This window comes from Ammospiza caudacuta, chromosome 7 (assembly GCF_027887145.1).
Source record: "Ammospiza caudacuta isolate bAmmCau1 chromosome 7, bAmmCau1.pri, whole genome shotgun sequence".
NCBI classification, from domain to species: Eukaryota; Metazoa; Chordata; class Aves; order Passeriformes; family Passerellidae; genus Ammospiza; species Ammospiza caudacuta.
Window position 1 is genome coordinate 19,326,579 of NC_080599.1, and position 19,473 is coordinate 19,346,051.

Below are 19,473 nucleotides of genomic sequence, written 5' to 3' on the forward strand. Positions count from 1 at the left end.
TAATTTGGCTTGGTTTTGTTTGACATGAAGAGCAAAGACACAGTGAGCAAAAGAAAGGGAAAACTCTCTCTAAACATTTCCATCAAGTCCTTTAATTCCAAGTTACTTGGGCCATTCAAATGAAGCAGCCCTTTGCTTTCTTGGTCCATCATCCACTCTGAGTGACCACCAAGGATACCCACTGCACACTTCAGTGAACATGAAGCAGCCAAGTTTGGATTTCCAAAGCAACTCCTGCTCAAGAAGCAGCCACAAGCTCACATAGCTTGGGTGTACTGCTTTATGTTAAAGCTAAAAAATGCTTCATGCTCCTCTGTTTCTATAATTATAAGTTTATGTCTTGCACAGCAAGGGAGATGAAACTTTAAATATTTTGGACACAGTTATCTTCCCCCAGAAGTGGAAACAACCATTGTTTTACTGCAGCCAATACAATCTAATTCTTGCTACGTTAGCCAGACAATGCAAAATCGAAATTGAAACACTTCTGAGGGTCCAATGAACAAGAAATATTAATGTTTAAACTACACTCACTAATTTAAAAGCTCAAACATGGTCCATGGACTTCTGCACAACCTTCAGGTGTCTCCAGTGGAAAGTTTAGCTAGCAGAGCTGAAACTGCTCACTATAAGTTTTTCAAGGCCAGGTGCTGCCTTTAGTGGTGGATATTAAGGGGCAAATACATCCTCACCACACAGCTGCCCTCACTGCCTGCTCCAGAGCCCCCCTAGCTCAGTCTCAAAGCCACCCTGCCCTGCTTTACATGAGTCAGGCAGAGTCTGGACAGACCAAACATGGCTCAGGTTATTTGTCTAGATGTTCAGGAATGATAAAAAAGCAGAGTAATACTGAAAGAAGTGGGTCACAGGTGATCAACACACACCCATGTGGAAAATGAGGTTCTGGATTCCTGAAGAGAATAAAGGGGGAGGAGGGAAACTTAGTTACACATTAAATCCTCTGGGGGCAAGTCACCTATTTTCATTTCTGAGATCTTCCCCAGCAATCTCTCACTGTTTCCCCTCCACAACATTCTCCTCCAAACTGGCTCTGATTCTTGCACACAAGGCAAGGTTAATTCACCACTGATGTGCTGGAAATGATTCTGTTTAGGCACTGAGACAAAGTGAGTAAGAACCTGTGACTGTCAGGCTAGAGAAGGTGTAGAAGGTTTTATGTTCACTGGTTTTCAGGATGTCCTGGAGAAACTATTGATAGCAAAAGCTACACACTGCATTTTGTAACACCTAGAGCACATCACAGAGTCCTCAAGTTTTCTTTTGGAAAGCCTCTTAGCAATATCTAACTTTTATAAACTAGACAAAAAGATGCAAAGATGCAAGAGAGATTGATACTCTAGGAATGCCTATTCAGCACCATCTCCAGACCAGATATGGAGGAATAAGAGGCTCTAAATTGAGACTAGGGACAGTGCTGTAGTTTCACTGCTCAGCTAGGGAGAAAGGAGAGCAACAAGGAGGAGATCATGGCTGCCTGAGGCTTCTCTTCATCACTGATCCATTGGGGCCCTCACTGCAGAGCAGCCCTGCCCATGGTACCCAAAACCTCCACTGGAGACAAACCCCAGTGTGCCTTTCCCTAAATACACCAAAGCCTCAATGGTTGGAAAAACAAAGTTCAAACCTGTCAGTTTCTTGACCAGATGCCTACAGAGGAATTTTAGATGAAACCTTGGATATGAAGAAGGCCAAGCAGCTCAGTTTGAGATTGCTTTGGACTTTTTTCTGCTCAGCTCCTTACCTACAACAGCCCTTTGAGCAAAGAGGATGACTGAGTAAAGGTGTCTTTAGCAAAGTTACTCCAAGGAAACAAGATCTCAACAAGGAGCATCTCATACCCCCACTGAAGAATGATGCAATTGTGGCCAAGTGCCCTACAAGTCTCTTCACACACAGCTTTCTGTGACAGGGGATGGAGGGAAGAGCAGGAGCAAGGATTGATCCATTATGCAGGCAGAACCTGGACATTTTGTTCTTTTGAGAAACTGAAGGAAATACTTTCCTCTCTCCTGCTGCAAGAAGTATCCTTGGAAAGATGCACTGGAAGAGGATGACAAAGAGCAGAGCTGTGCCTGCAGGGACAGTGACAGTCTCAGAGTGTGCTTCAGAACAGTGTGCTGCTTTCTGTGTTTGTGAAAAGGAGGTAGCGCTCCAGTGGCTGGAATGAAGAAATCAGGGACAAAGCTGCTTCCAAACAGCTTTCCATCCAGATTTCAGTCAGAGGGTTCTTCAAGAAATCCTCAAAACAAATCCTCAAAATCCTATTTTGTTACCAAACATCCAAAAATCTGTCACCCACTGAGAAATCACTGACACCACAAGAGCAGGAAAAGAAATGCAGGATGAATGACACAGACACCACAGTTTGCTCTGTAACTGGGCACTGTCCCATACCCTGAGGTAACTTTCAGGTAACTTTCAGCCCTACCTGTGTGACACAGGATTGCATCTCCAGTCAGAGACTATTTCAGAACACTTTCAGACGCCAGAAAGTCACATTAGGATAACTCATTACACAAGAATGTACCAGAAACCCAGTTTTTTTTTAAACTACTTGTCCCTCCACAGTGCTCTCCCCATTTCTGTAGGTCTACTGTTTGAAAGGTGTTATAATAAGTGTTAACAAAAGAAAAGCAGAGATTCAACAAGAGAACATGAGTATTTCTCATCTGTAGAGAACACAAGCAAGCAGCTGTCAAACCAAGCAGTGAGACAAGTCTCACTGGGACTGACAAGCAAGTTCCTCTAAAGCATTAGCTCTGCATACAATCAAGTTTCATTTCTTCTTTTAAAAACTTAAGACAAACCAAGGTCAAACACCACTATTCCCTAATACCAGCAACAACACTTCTACTGGCTCAGTCACCTGCAGTCACAATGACAAAGCAGATCTAGGACACCAAAAGAAGAAAAAATCCAACAACTTCTAAAAATACAGTAGCAAAGCTAGAGCCCAACTCTGTGTTAGTGAGTTATACAATGCACACAGTCCAAAATCCAACAAAATGGGAAAACAGCACTCAAAATACTCTCCACACTTGCTCTGCACTGGAAAGCAGGAAACAACAGAACATTTACAACACTACAAAATGTTCTGACTCACTGATCTAACTGCCCTCCAGAGACACCAACACACCAGCTACATGTCACTACTTGGAACTTCAGCCATCCAACTCAAAACCACATTATCACTGCACCTAAGCCTTAGAACTAAGAAGTCAAGCTTGGCTTATCAAGCAAATCCTTGAAGCCTCTACACCAAACCAGGCAACTTATTTTAAGCTCAACACTCAAAAAACCTCAGCCAGATTCTGATGGTTTGCCATGAGCACTGTGGCCCAATGCTAAAACTCTAGGATCTTGGTTTTTCAGGGCAGTGGGAGCCAAGATTGGTTGAGATGCCAAGTGTTAATGCAAAACGGGGTTAGAAATTTATGGTTTAAATGCATCCTTCGACAGAGTCTGTGTTTCAGCCATCCATTTATATGCAAAAGCAGTTCAGCAGAGGAAACAAAGGAAGGCTCTAAAAAAAGGTTCACCAGCAAGTTCTCCAATAACTTTTTTTTCCCCTGCATGCAAGAAAACGACCCTTAGAGGGATGTGGTACATACCTTGAGGGTGAGGTCGACGGTAGCGGGAGAAACTGGAGTTAGGCTGGAGCTCTGTTGTAAAGTCTCCCTCCTAGGGAGGGGAAGGGTGTGGGGCAGGGGCACCTGAAAGGCAGGCAACACACATCACATTCTAACTAAGTCTACTAGAAAAGCCCCAGAAAGCAAAGCTCAAGCTTTATCAAGTGAGCTACAATTTCTTCAAGGCTTGAGCATTTGGCAGGGAGACTGATAAAATAAGGTGAAAATTTGGTAGGCAAGGAAAGGCCACTCAGCAGGTGCCAAGATGCTTCTCATCTCTCAAAGAGGCTGAAGATTAAGGTTTTAAGGTGTCCATGTCCTCTGCATAAACAAACACCAATTGTCTGTTTGGGGATTTAATTTCAAGCACCATTTCAGTTTACTGATATGCAAAAATTCTTCCCAAGCCAGGTTCATCCCTTTTTGTACCAATACAGTACAGGGGGTGTCATGAACCTTGAGTTCTGAGATGCAGTTTCTGAAAAGAGGAAGCTTTTACAGACCTGCAAAATCACAGGACCATGAAACAAACTACAACAGATTTGCCATCCAGTAATTGAGTTCAGTTATTTTCTCTTTCACAAGATGAAAGATGTGATACTTGGGGAAATAAATCTGACATAATGCTATTGCTGTCTCTGCCTATGAAAACTCCAATGGATTTCCTAGAAGTTTTAAAGGAAATGAATCAAAAATACTGCAGTGTCCAGTCTGTTACTCCTAACTATTCCTCTCTCCATCCATAGCTTAGCTAATGGACTTCCACTGGATGAGGTAAGGCTAATCCACAAGACAGATCCTGAAGCTTTGAAGCAGGGGATGGCACAGATCCTTGGTGGCCAGGAACCCCTAATTCCCATGTGAGAAATTCCACTCTAACATCCACAAGGATTGGACTTCATTAACACAAAAGAATTCAGTCTTCCACACTAACCACCAAAGTCAAAAACCACAACACTACCAGGAAAGCCAGCAGAAGAGTAAGAAGTTCAATCAGTACTGCTTCAAAATGGTGCTGCAGTAAGCTGAAAAGCATTTTTAGATGGAATTCACAAGACATCTTCATAAAAAACTGAGATCCTACTGCATGATTCTACCTTCCCCCATCAACAAGTGACTCAACCCTGAGCTAATTCTGTTACTCAAACAACAAGAATCACAAGATCCAAGCTCCCTGATGCCCCAGCACACTCCAGACAAACTTGATTTTGCTACAAGTCACAACCCAGCTGGTTCTCTCAATCACTGTGCCACGCTCACAAGTCAGGACCACTGCACTGGCTTTGAGGGCTGCAAACATCTCATCTCCACAGCAACTGAACACCTGAAGCCTGCTGTCTGCTCTCACAACCATTCAGCTGCTCCCTCTGCATGCACTTGCTGTGATTTCAGGCTACAGCTCCAAACTCCTTTGTTTGTGAGAGCCTTTCTTCAAACTCAGCCTCCAGAGCTTTGCTCCTGGTACCAGGCTCAAGTGCCAACTGCTGCCAAGAACACACTCCTCCCTCCTTGTGACTATCTCTGCTCTTTTTAGAATTGTCCCTACCAACATCTCCACTTTCTGTGCTCTTTAGCTCACTGTGATTGTTCAAAAGACAAGAAAACACCTGAAGGATTCCAGAGCAGGTACTAACCAAACCAAATGTCCTTCAGAGTAAGACTACAGGAAAAAGCCCAGCTAGTTCACATGAAAGGAACCCTGTGGACTTGTTCACTGAAGGCACTATTTGGTGCTTTAAAAGAAGTGTGAAAATATTTTCTTGTCTTCAAAGTCAAGACGATCGCTGCAATGGACTTACGTTCGTCACCAAAGTCTCCTCCATTTTTGTACTGCTAGTAGCCACTGTGTTAGGATGAGAAGAAGGTGTAGTGTAGTCTGTTACAGACTCCTGTGAAGAAAAACAATTCCATTAAAATATCTCCCTTACCTAAATTCCATTTCAATTTCTTGGACAGATGGCAGCCTGTCTACAGGAGGAGTTCAGCAAGCAACAGAAGATTAGAATTTCACACTGTTTTGTTTTTTTACGAGTCATGTCTAGCAATCCTTGCTGCAGAATTGCTACTGAGGTCAGGAGGATTTTAGAAGATTACAGTTTGCCTCATGACCTCACAATGTACATCTGGAGAAAAGCCAAAATACAGTCTGTAAGGCAAGAACATACAGAATGTATCTCCTGGGCACTGTAAAACTGGACTGTGGTGGTGCAGACAATTATCATGTCACCCAAGGTGCTTCAGCCACCAGCAGGCCCTTTCAGTCTGCTTAAAAAGTAAAATACCTTAGCTGAAAGCTTTCTGTAGCTTCAAATAAATACAGAAATTTCTTAGAATGACAAGAAAGGCCCTCCAGATTAAAAAGAACACAAAGGGATGGTTGCAATTTGTAAATCAATTTTCTCTGCTGTAAGTTTTGTCTCTGAAAATCACAAGACTCAGATTCTCTGGATGGTGCAGGCTACCTCTGATTTCTGCACTGCTTAATGACTTCAAGGAAGAAAAGGACTGAGGTTTCCAGTCTGCTCAGAGACTTTCCTTGAAGCTTCTTTGTCACAGTTAAGTGGCCCTTCATGTGCTCAGCAAACAAGGTCCTTTCAGTGCTGGCTGCAGGCAGTGACTCCTGCAGCTGCAGAAGTTGAAATGTCTGAGGTTTTACATCCCTGAAGGCCAGGAAAGGCTCCACCATCTTGACAGAACCAAACACCACAAAAGAACTGAAGGACAAAGCAGCAGCAGAACTGTTACTGAGTGTCTGGACTTGCCAACCCACAATGATTTTGAAGACACAAGCTATATAATGCTTGTTTCATTGCATCCAACCAGTAGGATGATAAGCTACTAAAAAAGTGCACACTCAATTTACTCCTCAGGCTTGTGGCAATGCCTCTAAAAAAGCAATTACAGCACTGAGATAGTAACTGACCAATGACAAAGAATCCTCCTTAAAAAGATGAGCTCATTTTGGTAAAAGACCAGAACAAGCTAAACCATAACAGGGTGAGAGGACAATGTGCACAGTGATTTCTTTCTATAATTTATGAAGAAAACAGAGAACTCTTTTCTCTGTTTATTTACTTCCTTTACTTGTTAAACTGCTGAAATACAAGATATATGGTGCTTCCCACAATGCCAACCACCAAACTGCAAGTTGCACATTTGCACTGGATTCCAACAGGCAAATTTAAATTTAATCTGGGTAAAACAAGGCAAGCATGCAAGGCTGCTGTAATCACAAAAGCTTTCTAATGAAGTAATTAAATGGCTCCATGTTTTTTAAAGAATGCATTACTGCCTAAGAGGAAGTGCTTTTATTAAATTTCCTTCAAGGTCTAGATGCAATTTTTTCAGGGTTTGAGCAGTGAAATTTCTAATGAAAGAAGATGGATCAAGACTACTGCTAACTTTCTTAATTTGCAAACTCACAGCACAAAAAGAGCTTTTTCACTAGAATTAAACCCAAACTCTGGTGCCCTTACAAGTGCATGTGCAATGCTGAAGCACAAGGGTGGTTTACAGGCTCAACATGCAGACAAGACAGAGCTTTAACCACATGAACACCACCCCATAAACTGCAGATTAATCTCCATCCTTCATTTCCTGGTACATTAAGTCCAGGATTCTGTCAGATGTGGCTTAGCACCATAAGCTTTTGCAATTCAGTTCAAGTGATTCTCCTGTACAAGAAACCAACTGATTATTATAAACTAGAAGCAGCTAGAGAAAAAAGTGGTTTTTTGAGTTCTCCACAAATTGTGTGCACCTGAAGAAAAAGAACAGGCAGACTTCTTGTGACTACCTCCTTGAAAAAGAAGAGATCACAAAACCTCCAGTGACTGATGAACAAAGCACAAGGCAAACCTCAGAGCTGACTCTGCTGTAAAGGATCAGGATACTTTATGGGATGAATTAGCTATTTGACTGGTTCCTGATTTACATAAATCCCCCAAATTAAAGCTTGAAAGATACTCAAAACCTTCTGAAAATCAGTCTGTGTGTTCTTTTAGCCATGATCTGTAAGACACAGCTGTTGCTACCTGTACAAATACTTCACTGGTGTCCACAACCAGGTATTGATTTTCCTGGGATTTGACAGGTTCAAGTGGAAGGCTGGGAAAGGCAAGGGCCAAGATGTTTTACCCAATTCACAAAGTTACACATCAGACTGCCTTTACTACAAAAATACTGTAAAATCCAAGAGAAACAGCTGCAATGGCTTCTGAGCATCATACTTATGTACTAAACTTAAACATCTCACTGTAGGAGCTCATTTATATTTATACAGTTTCTAAGCAGTCTTGTATGATTAAAAGCACATGCTCTTATCAAGATGTTTGTTTTGGAATGGATGGGGTATTCTTGCAAAGCTTCTGAAGGAGGACAGCTGGCTTTTACAGACATTTCAATCAAATACACCACAAGTGTGCATTCCTGGAAGCTGAGCAGGAATCTCTGAGAGGAATGTTTAAGATTATCAAAGGAAAAGACATTTAGGTTTGCCAAAACTTCAACATTTGACATTGAAACAACAGGTTAAAGATGTCAACACCTCTTCCCTCAGGAGCAAGCAATGGAAAGAGTACCAAGACAAGAAAAAGCAATTGCAATGTACATTGGTAGAAGAACTCCAAGGCTGGAACAGTATTTGAACCCCTTTAAAAAGCCTCTTAAAAAAGAAGGGATATTTATTGCAGGTTTATTCCTGAAGGTTATCTTATCCAGTAAATTTGCAGGTTGTTGGTTTAACTTTCACTTCTTTCCTAGAAAAAACAACTTACTATTGCCTCAGGAACAATTCCTAACAAAGGAGTTTAAAAGCAAACCTGGTGCTGTTAAGGCAGGAGTATTTAGGCCTATTATTAAGGGCTTCTTTAAGCAACCACTCAATTTAAGAAATTATTGGGAACTTTGATATGCAGCACAAACTGGAAAGCCTCTTCCCACTCTGGTTCACATTCCAGAAGACAGAACCTCAGTGCTTTAGTACTGTGGTAGCTCAAAGAACCTTGGCAACCCAAGTTAAACTAAACCTAGACTGGCACAAAGTCCAGACTCCCCTTTTGACAAACTGATACTTCAAAAATACAATTGTAGAGAGGAAATGTTGTTGCTGATTTTAGCAGAGCTATTAACTACACTCAGGCTGCAGTAATCAAAGCTCTGTTTCCTTTTCTGTTTGTGGCTTAGAAGAAACCTCTTCTCCTGTCTTGAGCTCTGGCCACAGGAGTTTGTGGGACCTTGGGAAGCACAGGATCCAAACAGGCTCACCAAGGACCTGAGCAAGGTTTTACTGCTCTGCACTTCTGATTCTCATACAAGGACACTTTATCAATTTCTGCTATGAACATAAACCACTCACACCTACCTACAAGATGGGAAATGTCAGAAGGATGAGAAATCCCTGCACTGAATTTTCTGAAGCCTGCAGCTTCCATGTTGGACACAAGCATCCTACCACTTGCTCTGTAGCAACATTTCATTGAGACAGTATCTTTTATGGCAAAAAGCTGCCTAAAAAACTTGTTTTGGGGTCCTTTCCCTAGTTGTGGGTGACAAAAATGAACTGGGGGTGATCCACACTTCATATTCTTCAACTATTAATGAAACTCTTAAAGAGGATCAGTTTTCCTAAATGGCATCAGAAGATTTCTGCTTAAAATCAGGATGGTTGAGACAGCAGGTAACCAACCTGGGTCTGTGCTTAGAAAACTGCTTTTCAAACCAGCAAGGAGAATTTTTCCTGTACCAAAGGAGCTGTAACTATTAAGCAGTAGCTACTCAAACATTTGAGAGATGACAACCAGAGTACCTGCTCAAGACACAGGCAGAAAGGAGATGCCTCTGGGGATGTTTTTCAGCCCCATCTAAGAACTGACCTGCAGAACAATGAATCCCAACACCAGATCACCATCTCACTGCTGAGCAGTTATAAAGAAAACAGGGGGCTATGATGAGCCCTAAATATTGTGAAGTTCTGCAAGGAATACCTAGACAATATCCAAGCCAAGAGGATACACATGACCATCTAGGGACACAGAACAATCCTTATCTAAAGCTTTAGCACATTGCTAGTTTAGAGATTTCTTTTTTTCACAGAACAGCACTTAATTCACAGCTCGAGGTCATCCATACACTCATCCAGCAACCATGCATGACTTCACTTCCCTGCTGGAAATCATCCTGCATTCATCACATTGATCTGAGTCTACAGACTCTGCCTACACCAGGCTCCAGTGCCACTCTCCCCAGCAGTGCTCAGGAATGAGTTTTGCCATTCAGCAGAACAGATTTCCAAGGGACAAGACAGCACATCTCTGCAGCACTTTGTAATTCAAGCAGCACCAGTGTTTCCTATCAGTCACTCAGTGGGCTCTGCTGCCCAAGCACCACCAGCAGGCACCCAAGTGTCAACCACCTCACTGAAATCACATTTTACATCCAGTGCTCAGTCATCTGGCAGGATTTTTCTTACCTTTGTGCTTGTCCCAAACTCTGGAGCAGACACAGATATCATGGTTCCTATCTCGGTGCTCAGCTCACTCGCTGCTTTGGTTTCCTTTGCAGTGACAGGCTCTGGGCTTCTGACAGAGGTGGGAGATGGCTTCTCCTGTCCCTCAGGCTCTCCCTGCTGGGCATCCTTCACCTTCCTGTTCTTTAAAGAACGCTCTTTCCCAATAGGACCAGGTTTATACTCTTTGTTTTCTACCGGGCTCAAGTCTGGAAGCTAAGTTAGTGTTAACTTGTCAGTCATGCCTTCCTCTCAGTGTCCTATCCAACAAAAACACTTTAACATGCTCAAAGTTATTGTTTAAACAGAACAAAGCTTTTTCTAGCAGGTAAAGAATCTGAGACTAAGTCATAAAGCCATTGATTTTGAACATTAGGAATCTAAACCATTGTTTTCAAGCAATGAATTTTTTATGTGAAGTGGCAGAGTTCAAGCAAAATACAAAATAAAAATGTCAGTTGGATTGTCCTTACAAGAAAAGCACAAAAAAATACAGAAACCCCATGACTTTGTATATCTACAGGTTATTGTAATTTTCAGAGATTCAGGATTTTATGGGACCCCAGGAAACTAGAACACAATTATTTGAGATTATCTTGACATATGGATGTTGGCAGCAATTTTCCTGGAAACTGATCACAAAAGGGATCCAGAAAGAAATAAAACACCTACAGACAAGTGTTGCCTTATACTGCAGACACCATGGCTGGATCCCTGCTGCAATTCAGCAGTTCCTTTCTGTGCAGCTGAACTACAGCAGAATTAGGGAACCTGAATGCTCTGCTGTTACAACAGCCATGTCCTTCCTGGCTCAGACTCTCAGTCCACTTCACTGCTGAGCAGCACTAAAATCCCTGCAAGGCAGTCCTGAAAATCCAATTCCTTAAGCTTTGACAGCAGAAAGACAGAAGCTGCTGGTAATTGTTTTTCCCAATACAAACCAGGTATTTTGGGAGTGGATGAAGACTCTCTAAAATACCCCAAATAATTTTTTCTCTAATAGTTTGTAGAGGCTGAAATTCCTCCAGACACTTTAAGGTCACTTAAACTTCCACACTTCACCTTGGAAAGGAAAATTGCTTTGTTTCAAGTATGGTCCTCTTACATTGCCCATATTAATTCAACAATACCAACCTCCAATCTTGAATATAAGCTTGCATTTAAGCTTCACAGCAAACAGCATCACCACAAGGGTGGGTGGGTGTGTAAGAATTGTTTGAGATTTATTTTTTGTCATCAAGGCAGTTAAGATTTACAGCTGCCTCATTCAAAGGAGTGTAAACAACATTACCCTTCAATGCATTTACTATTTAGTCACCCAAGTGTCTTTCAATAAAAACTGCAGAAGTCTTGAGAGCTCTAAACAAGCAGAAAAAAGGAACTTTCTACACAGTGTCAAGTAGACTGTCTCTATATATATTTAACTTTGGAGTTAAGTGATTTTACTGGTCAGTTTCAGGCATGCTGCAGTGTATCTGAGACATGGGGTACTGCACACCAGCAGTTTTAATCAGTGCATATTTCTCTGCTGAACAAGTTTTATATCCTGCAGTGAAAGTCAGGAACTGCAACAAATCCACTCAGTATCTCCTACAGCAGAAGTTAAATTCATTCTGTGGCTGAACTTCCAGATTTCAGCTTTTTTTTGGAGGGGGGGAGAAACCCAACAAACAACCAAAACCTAAACAACCAACACAAAGAAACACCCACTCTTCCAGAAAGACAAAAGGCCTTTAATTACATCAGGACTGCTGCCAAATCTCAGCCATCTAGAGGGACTGGAATAGCTGATGCTCTAAGTCACCAGACAAGTTTATCTGCTATAACCTTCTCTTTCTGAGAATTAGAAGCTGGTGCTGAGTGGTAGTGATGCACAGATTAGTGTGCATTGGAGGTGGAAACAGAAAATCTCTGGAAGGCAATACACTCACTTTTTAAGCTGATATAAGTTTGATTAACTATTTAGTATTAGTTGGAAAAAGTTTAATTATTCAGACATCTGACTTCTCCAGTTCATCCATTTGAACTGGAGATCTCCAACTAATGTCCCTAACATTCCTCCCTTTCTTCAGAACACTTTTTCTGCAATTTCATGTACTGATCAGCTATAACCTGGCTACAAAACTAAGCAGGGCACCACTCATCACTTTAGGGGGCAGGAAGAACCACTACATCTGCAGACACAGCCAGGGCAGCACTGCAATGCTGCTTCCAAACAGCTCTCAAGGCCTGACTGAGGCAAGCTCAAGAAAAAACAGGAAACTCAAACTACAGAGAAAAGCAGAGCACTGCAGCACATCCACAGCTTTCCAACAAAGCTATCACAAATCCATGCTCCCATCCCTTGCTCCCAACACAGAATCAATGTGCAGCCTCTGCTGGGCTGAAATGCAGTTTAATTACCTTGCACATCCTCTCTGCAAGAACCACCTTGTTGATTGTATTAGGAAATATAAAAAGGGATATAATTTTAATGGGTCTAGTCCTAACTCAGTGTATTCTATTCTGCTATTTGTAACCCTCTTTTGATTGACCTTTGCACTGCAATTATGACATTTTACCTTTTGTGCTTTGATGGGTCCAGCCCGAGGCTGTTTCTGTCTCTGCTCTTTGGGTTCTGGTAATTTGTCAGTGGACTTCTCAGACAGCACAGGACCAACTTCATTGTCACTGCCACTGGAAGCTGGGGCTCCAAACTGAATGGTTTCTATACCAAGATCCACTCCACCTTCTTGTCCAGGTTTTGTCCCCTGGGTAAAAAGCAAACATTTAAGCCATTCTGAAATATTTCAGTGTCAGTACTATGACAATGAATCAGAAAAGAACACAAAACATGCTCAGCTGAAAACCACTAGAAGGGTACTTTTATCTTTTGCACTGCAACAGATTTGCAAGAATAAACAATATCTGAACCTACACTTCCTCTTCCTCAAGTGTCTATTGTTAAAGGAGCTCAAGAAAAAAGCAGAGAAGAAACATGTAAACATCACCAAGATCAAGAGGAACAAGTGCAATTCAGGTTCACAACATTCTCTGGGAAGTTCAAAATTTAATGCTCAATTCAAGAGAAACGGTAAGAAATATAAAGTATTTCCAGATCTCTTGTGCAGTTCAAATGGTCTCCCACAACAGCTGTCTCAAAATTCTTGCTGTTTAAAACAATTAAGACCAAAGAATTACCAGGAAAGTAAAACCACAGCACTTTAAATGTAAAATTTAAGGCTATGCAAATTCCATGGGAATATCCACAGATAATATTGTCATAAAGCACTGACTTTTTTAACCTCCAATTTAAGGAACACAAAACCCCTTTAGTTCCCTGGAGACATCCTGTTTCTGTCTACATTACTGATCCCTACACAAACAGGGCAATATTTTTCCTTTGGAAATGCAATGAATAACAGCTATCAATAGAATCTGTGAATGGCTGAGTTATTATCAGGAGAACAGCTTTTCCCTGGTGCGATTATAAAACCACCAGCCTATATCCCATGCTTCTGTACTATCTCCTGACTTCATGGAATTTTACACATTAGTTTAAGTATCTGCATCCTGGATAAATGGATAATCTGTACCCAACCCCAATGAGATATAATCTGGGTAAATTCACACACAGCTTCTCTTCTTCCCCTCACTCTTACCTCTGGAGATGGAGCTGAACCAAAAGATGTCAGAGGCTTGTTCCAGGCACTGACTGAAGGTGGCTGAGGTGGGCTAATGGGTCCCACTGGCAATTAAGAAAAGAAAGAGAATTAAAAAACCCCTCAGTGTTGCCAGAGGTATTCAAATCAATGTATTGACTGAGAAGTAAATTACAGATGTCTTGAGTAAATAAGCTTTAATTAACTTATTCAGTGGCTTTCAAGTGGGGCAATTAACATGTCTGGAACAATGACCAAGTCAGACAAAACAGACTCCTCAAGGGTGTGACAGTTGCTCATTTCTTTTGAGTGAAAAACACAGTAACAAAATACTGACTAACACTCTACTGCAAACCCCTCTTTTTGGAGGTTACTCTGCTGCACTTGGGTATGCTGCTTCCCCCACCTCAAATCCAAAAGCCAGCACTTACATTTTTTGGAGATGTCATTCAGAACTGCTGTAGGAGGCACTTTGTTGTCCCATAACTCAGCTCCCAGGCCGTTGTGAGGCTGGGTGTTCTGCAGGACCTTGCCTGACACGCTGTAGTCTGTGCTGGCTGTCCCTGCTGCAGCCTGGCTTTGTGCTGGAACAGGAGCCTGGGGCTGGGCTGGGGACTGGGCTGGGCAGGGAGGCTGAGCCTGAGCTTGACCCTGAGCCTGCTGTGCAGCTGCAGCTGCTGCCTGCTGCTGCTTTTTGGCAAATCTGGGGGGCAGCTTGGAATTCTGACCTCGGCCTTTTTCGCTGGATCCTTTCTTGGTCCAAACCTGTAAAGGAGAAGCCAGTTTTATTCTTCCAGGTGATAACAGCAATTGCAGAGTGCAAAATGCAAAAAGCAAACTGATCAACCCAGCCTTACAGGAAATCTAATTTTTTTGGGGGGGGGGTACTTAACCACAAGAGCAATGATTTCTCATCCATTTTCTTCTTGGAATCAACTGATATACAAGCAATAGGGTAAATCTTTATCACAGTATGAAAAATGGTGTTTTTATCAGTTTGCCAATTCCACCTGCCTGACAGTGCCCAATTGAGAACTACAGAATCCCAAGGTGACAAAATAAAAATTAATTTTATTTACTAAATAGGAACAACTTTCATTATAACGAAGTAGTTGCTTATTTATTTAGAGGGAGCTGTTTATTTATTTAGAGGGAGAAAATAGAGCTTTTTTGGAAGGAAGTTTCTGCACCCCTGACAATCCCAGTACTGCAAGCAGCTTTTTCCCCACTATAAATGCTGGTCTTGTACCTGCACTGTTTGTTCTTCCTTCTTTCTGCGCTCTTCATCTTGCAAACGTTTTTGCTGCTTCTTAGACACCACTTCTGTGAAACCATCATCATTCAAGTTAGATTGGGAGTCTTCAACTACTGTCACTTCAGGGTGATCATCAATGATCACAACACCTATAGGAAAAGGAAAGGTATAGATGCTGCTGTTTCAACAGCTTCAGGTGCAATGCACCAAGCCAAAATTGGCTTTGGAGTGGAAGTTACTTCCCCACAGACAAAGATGGGGGCCCTGATCAATGGCAAGCTTCTGCTTGCCAAGTGCTTTGCTGCTGAGCTCAAAGGCAAGGAGTTCATATTTAAGAATTTTAAAACTGGAGCTTCCTGTACTAGATTCTCCAGGAAATTACTGAAACACAGTAATGAATAATGAACAGCCCTCCCTGATATCAAGTCTAAGCCTAGCAGTGATAACCACTGCCCTTACTTTTGAACATTAACTAAATTATGGGAATGCGATGGAGAACGGTAGGAATGAAAGGTTATGATTATACAAAATTGTTCTCATCTACCTGTAACACACAATTAGGTTTGTCTTTTAGAGGCACATAAATTATCAGGTATCACAAAGATATTCCATGCCCAAGTGCACAATTGTTCTGGTGTTTTAAAAAAATCCCCTTTTCTTAAAAATTTCAAACATCTAGCTCTATATGCAACAAAACTAGCAGAACTATCAAAAATTATTAGGATATTAGCAATACATACTTGCATAATTGTTAAGATCAAACTGAGACAAGGCATCCACTTTTTCCTTAGGCTTCTTTGGACCAGCCTTTGGTTCTTCTCTCTTTTTGCCACTTGCATCCTTGGCTGTCTTCTGTCCTGCAGCAGTGACACCTCCATCCTCCTGATGTACAGAGGTGCCATTGGCAGGATCAACACCAGGCACAGGTGCTGCCTGCTCTTCAAATGGCCTGTGTTAGAAAGCAAACATTTGAAAATTATGCCACAGAGAATGCTTAGGAGGGAGTCAACAATTTAATTCAGATCCCACTGTAGGGCTGTATGTGTTTACTGACTTCTCAGTAGGGTCCAGACTTTTTACTTTCAGCTCCTAATGAGAAGCTCAACAGCAAAAGCTGTTTTGGGGAAATATCAAATGCCCTGCTAAATTTTCCATCAAATTAAGCATATGGAAAAATAAAGTTTAGTCTAAAGGGTAAGCATCTCTCAATCTACTTGTCCATGTTAGCTGATTGATCTAAAATGCAATGCAGCAATTTATGTGTTAACTGCAAAACTGCTCACATGAACATTTCTGCTTGCACCCAAATCTCAAGAAACATAGCTCAACTCAGAAACAGCAATGCAATTTTTTTAAATTAGGCTTTTTTGGCATTGTGCATACAAGAACACTTCACTCTCAGCTTCAGGTTCCAGATGTCTGTACGTGAACAGAAAAAATAGAAAGTAGAGAGACATGGGTGCATGTATCAGTGTCTTTTCTACAGCTCTACAGATCTAAACTAGCTGCTTATGGTTTCAAAGCACAAGAGGATGACAGATGGCCATCACCCCATGTGCATCCTCACAGAGGCTGGGTACTCACCCTCGTTTTCCACTTCTGGGGGGAGGACCACTCCGCCTTTCGCTCCGGGGCCCTGAGAAGTTCCTCCCTGGCTTCGCTGGCCCGTTGTTGCCACGTCGGTTCTGACGGTCTATCCCAGGCCTCTGGCTAGAGAAGCTTCTCTTGGCTATTTCCCTTTTTGGAGCTCCAGCATTCTCTCCTGCCTTTGCAGCAACCTGTGCTGCTGCATCTGCTGTTTTCTTCTCATCCCTTTCCCGTCTCTCATTGAAGTCGCTGCTTTCCGAGGCTGTTTCCCACTCTTCATTTGCCTGGTCTGAAGAATTCTGGTTGGACAAGTCTGGTGTCTTACTTCCTGACACATCCAGAGCAGGGTTGGAGGGCTCACTAACTGCATTATTAACTGTGGCACTCGTTGTGGTGCTGGTCACCACCTCACTGATCTTGGATGCAGCCTCTCTCTCCTTGAGGCGCCTGAAGCGCGGTGGCTTGTCCTGCCTTGGAGGCCGAGCAGGCCTCTGTCTTCGTGGCCTCTCTCTGTTTGGATCAAACTTCCTCTCAAACTTTGGAGGTCTTTTATCAATTGGTATAGGACCATAATGCTCATTTCTTCTTGGAGGCTCACCATCTTCTGGTTTAATGATCTCTGTCTGCCTGGGGTTCCACTGATTGTCCCTGTAGGCTGGTCTCCTTATAGTGGATGGACGTGGAGGACGGCCCCCAGGATCCCTGCCACCACGCCTGTACATTCCCCCTCTGCCTCGTCTGGAAGGCTCTCCTTTAGGAAGAAATCCTGGTTTGGGCTTGTTCTCATAATCTCTGATGTATGTTTTTTCTAGGGATCTATTGTCTACTCTGATATTATTCTCAGGTTTGAATGACAGGGGCTTTGGAGGCTTCTTGCCATCAGCTCTTTCTTCTCTTTTCGGGTGCTTGCCCTTGATGATGCTGTCTTTGTCTGAGAGCAGGGTGTCACTGGCGCTCTCGTGCACCTCGCTGTCAGAATCTGTCTCCGAGCCGTGCTGGCGCCGCCGCTTCGGGATCACTTCAAAGTCAGAACTTTCACTACGAGTTTCACTCTCTTCTCTTTGCCTAACAGGCCCTGAAGGCACATGCTCTGATCTAGGCTTAGGATCTCTGTAGTGCGGGTACTCTCTGTTATGGCCTCTACTGCCCCGACCACGTCCTCCATAAGAACCCCTGTAGCTACGGCCCCTAGAATAATACTCACCCCGACCTCTGCCTCTGTATCCCTGCTCTGGGAACCAGTCCCTATCCCTGGCCTCCTTCCAGTATGTCCTAGGTGGTAAGCCAGGCTCTCTTTTCACTGGCCTGGTTTCCAGGCGTGGTTTCTCCACCACCTCCTTGCTCACCACCTTCTCAGCCTGTTTGTCCTCCTTGCTGGGGGGCGCGGGGGGTTGTGTGTGGGGCGGGGGCTGAGTGGCTGCTGGGGTGGCCGGGGGCTGTGGCAGGGCTGGGGGCAGCTGGGCAGTGGCTGGCTGGGCAGCTGGGAGCTGCTGCTGGACTGCAGGGACTGCAGGGGGCTGCACCACAGCTTTGGCTGCAGCCTCGGGCTGACTGCTCTCCTGGCTTGCTGGGGCTGGGGCAGCATCCTGGGTTATCTTCTTAGCCAGAGGAGCGCTGCTGGAGGAGGATCTCTCGGGCTCAGCCTGAGACAGTGGCACTTGAGGTGATTCCTTTTTGTCACTTTTTTCAGGCTTGCCTGGTTTTTCACTAGCTGTCTTTTCTCCTTCCTTCTCCTTTCTCTGCTCGCGCTCTTCTCTCTGCTCACGCTCTTCCTTCATGTCCCTAAGCACAGGTTTCTTAATAGGACCTGATCTTCTCACTGGTCTGTCACCACCTTCATCTCGCCTGCCATAACCTGGCCTAGGACCCCATCTTGTTTCAGACTTAGGTTTGAAAGTTTTCTCAGGTTTTGGTCCTTCTGATGTTCTATTAGTGATCAAAATTTCTTTTTTCGGTTTAATCTCAAGTCTCTCAATTGTCTCCTTTGTCTCAATAGGTCTGTTAGTTAACTTAGGGATATTTGCTGCTGTTTCACTCCTTTGGTCTTCTGATTTTAGAGAGTGGCTTGAACCATGAGAAATGCTTCTCTTTAATGAAGAGTGACTTTCCCCCACAGGCACCAATTCTTCTGGAGAACTACGTGTAACCTTCTCACTCACTCCTTCAAAATTAACTGCTGTGTTAGGTGTGTCAGCTTGGAGAGGTTGTACATCTTCCAAAGGCCTGCTTGGGAACTTCTGTATCTCTACCTCTCCTGTTTCTCTGAAAAATTCTGTCTTTGGATGAGAGTCCAGCTGGTTGTGTTCTACAGGATAAGCACTGGCAGGGACAGCAACTCGTTCCTGCTCCAAGTGTGCTTCAGACCTAAGCAGAAAGCAATTAAGAGTATTAGCATGTGGGGAAAAAAATTATTAATACATAATTACTCAAATCAAATAATTTTCTATTAAGGATCCATGTTGGCTCTAGGAAGTAACAGGAAATAATTTTTAATGGAGCTAGCAACTATTATACATATGGCAGCATAATAAAAGGAATTTCTGAATACTTCTAAGAAGCAGAGGAAAATCCTGACCATTCATCATGGATCGAGGGCCAAAAGGGACTTTTGCTCTAAACCACTTGGACTTAACGCACCACTTCTGAAACAAATACACATTGGACAAAAGTTCTCTAAAATGGGGAGAACTGAGCGAAAATGGAGGAGAACACTGTAGGAATGTTCTACAGATCCACAAATTCAAAATATTCTGCCAATCACCATTCATCTAGTCTAAACAAGGACTAAAATGTCTTTCTAGACTCTGCCACAGAGCAGGGTCTTCTTCTGTTTTG

General features: G+C 42.9%; 1 protein-coding gene across 9 annotated transcripts in view; it reads right to left on the reverse strand.

The window, feature by feature from the left end:
• The window catches only part of PRRC2C (proline rich coiled-coil 2C), a 67,760-nt gene that overhangs the window by 14,727 nt on the left and 33,560 nt on the right, over window positions 1-19,473 (reverse strand). For 5 of the 9 annotated variants that reach the window (XM_058808489.1, XM_058808490.1, XM_058808486.1 and 2 more), the window contains 9 exons: window positions 16,636-19,002; window positions 15,792-16,000; window positions 15,046-15,200; window positions 14,228-14,561; window positions 13,797-13,882; window positions 12,717-12,905; window positions 10,120-10,371; window positions 5,450-5,539; window positions 3,633-3,734 (listed from right to left, as the gene is read on the reverse strand). In XM_058808489.1, the coding sequence (XP_058664472.1) occupies window positions 3,633-3,734; window positions 5,450-5,539; window positions 10,120-10,371; window positions 12,717-12,905; window positions 13,797-13,882; window positions 14,228-14,561; window positions 15,046-15,200; window positions 15,792-16,000; window positions 16,636-19,002 (3,784 nt within the window). The remainder of the gene's footprint in view (window positions 1-3,632; window positions 3,735-5,449; window positions 5,540-10,119; window positions 10,372-12,716; window positions 12,906-13,796; window positions 13,883-14,227; window positions 14,562-15,045; window positions 15,201-15,791; window positions 16,001-16,635; window positions 19,003-19,473) is intronic. The other 4 variants (XM_058808494.1, XM_058808493.1, XM_058808491.1 and 1 more) reach the window with 3 other exon arrangements.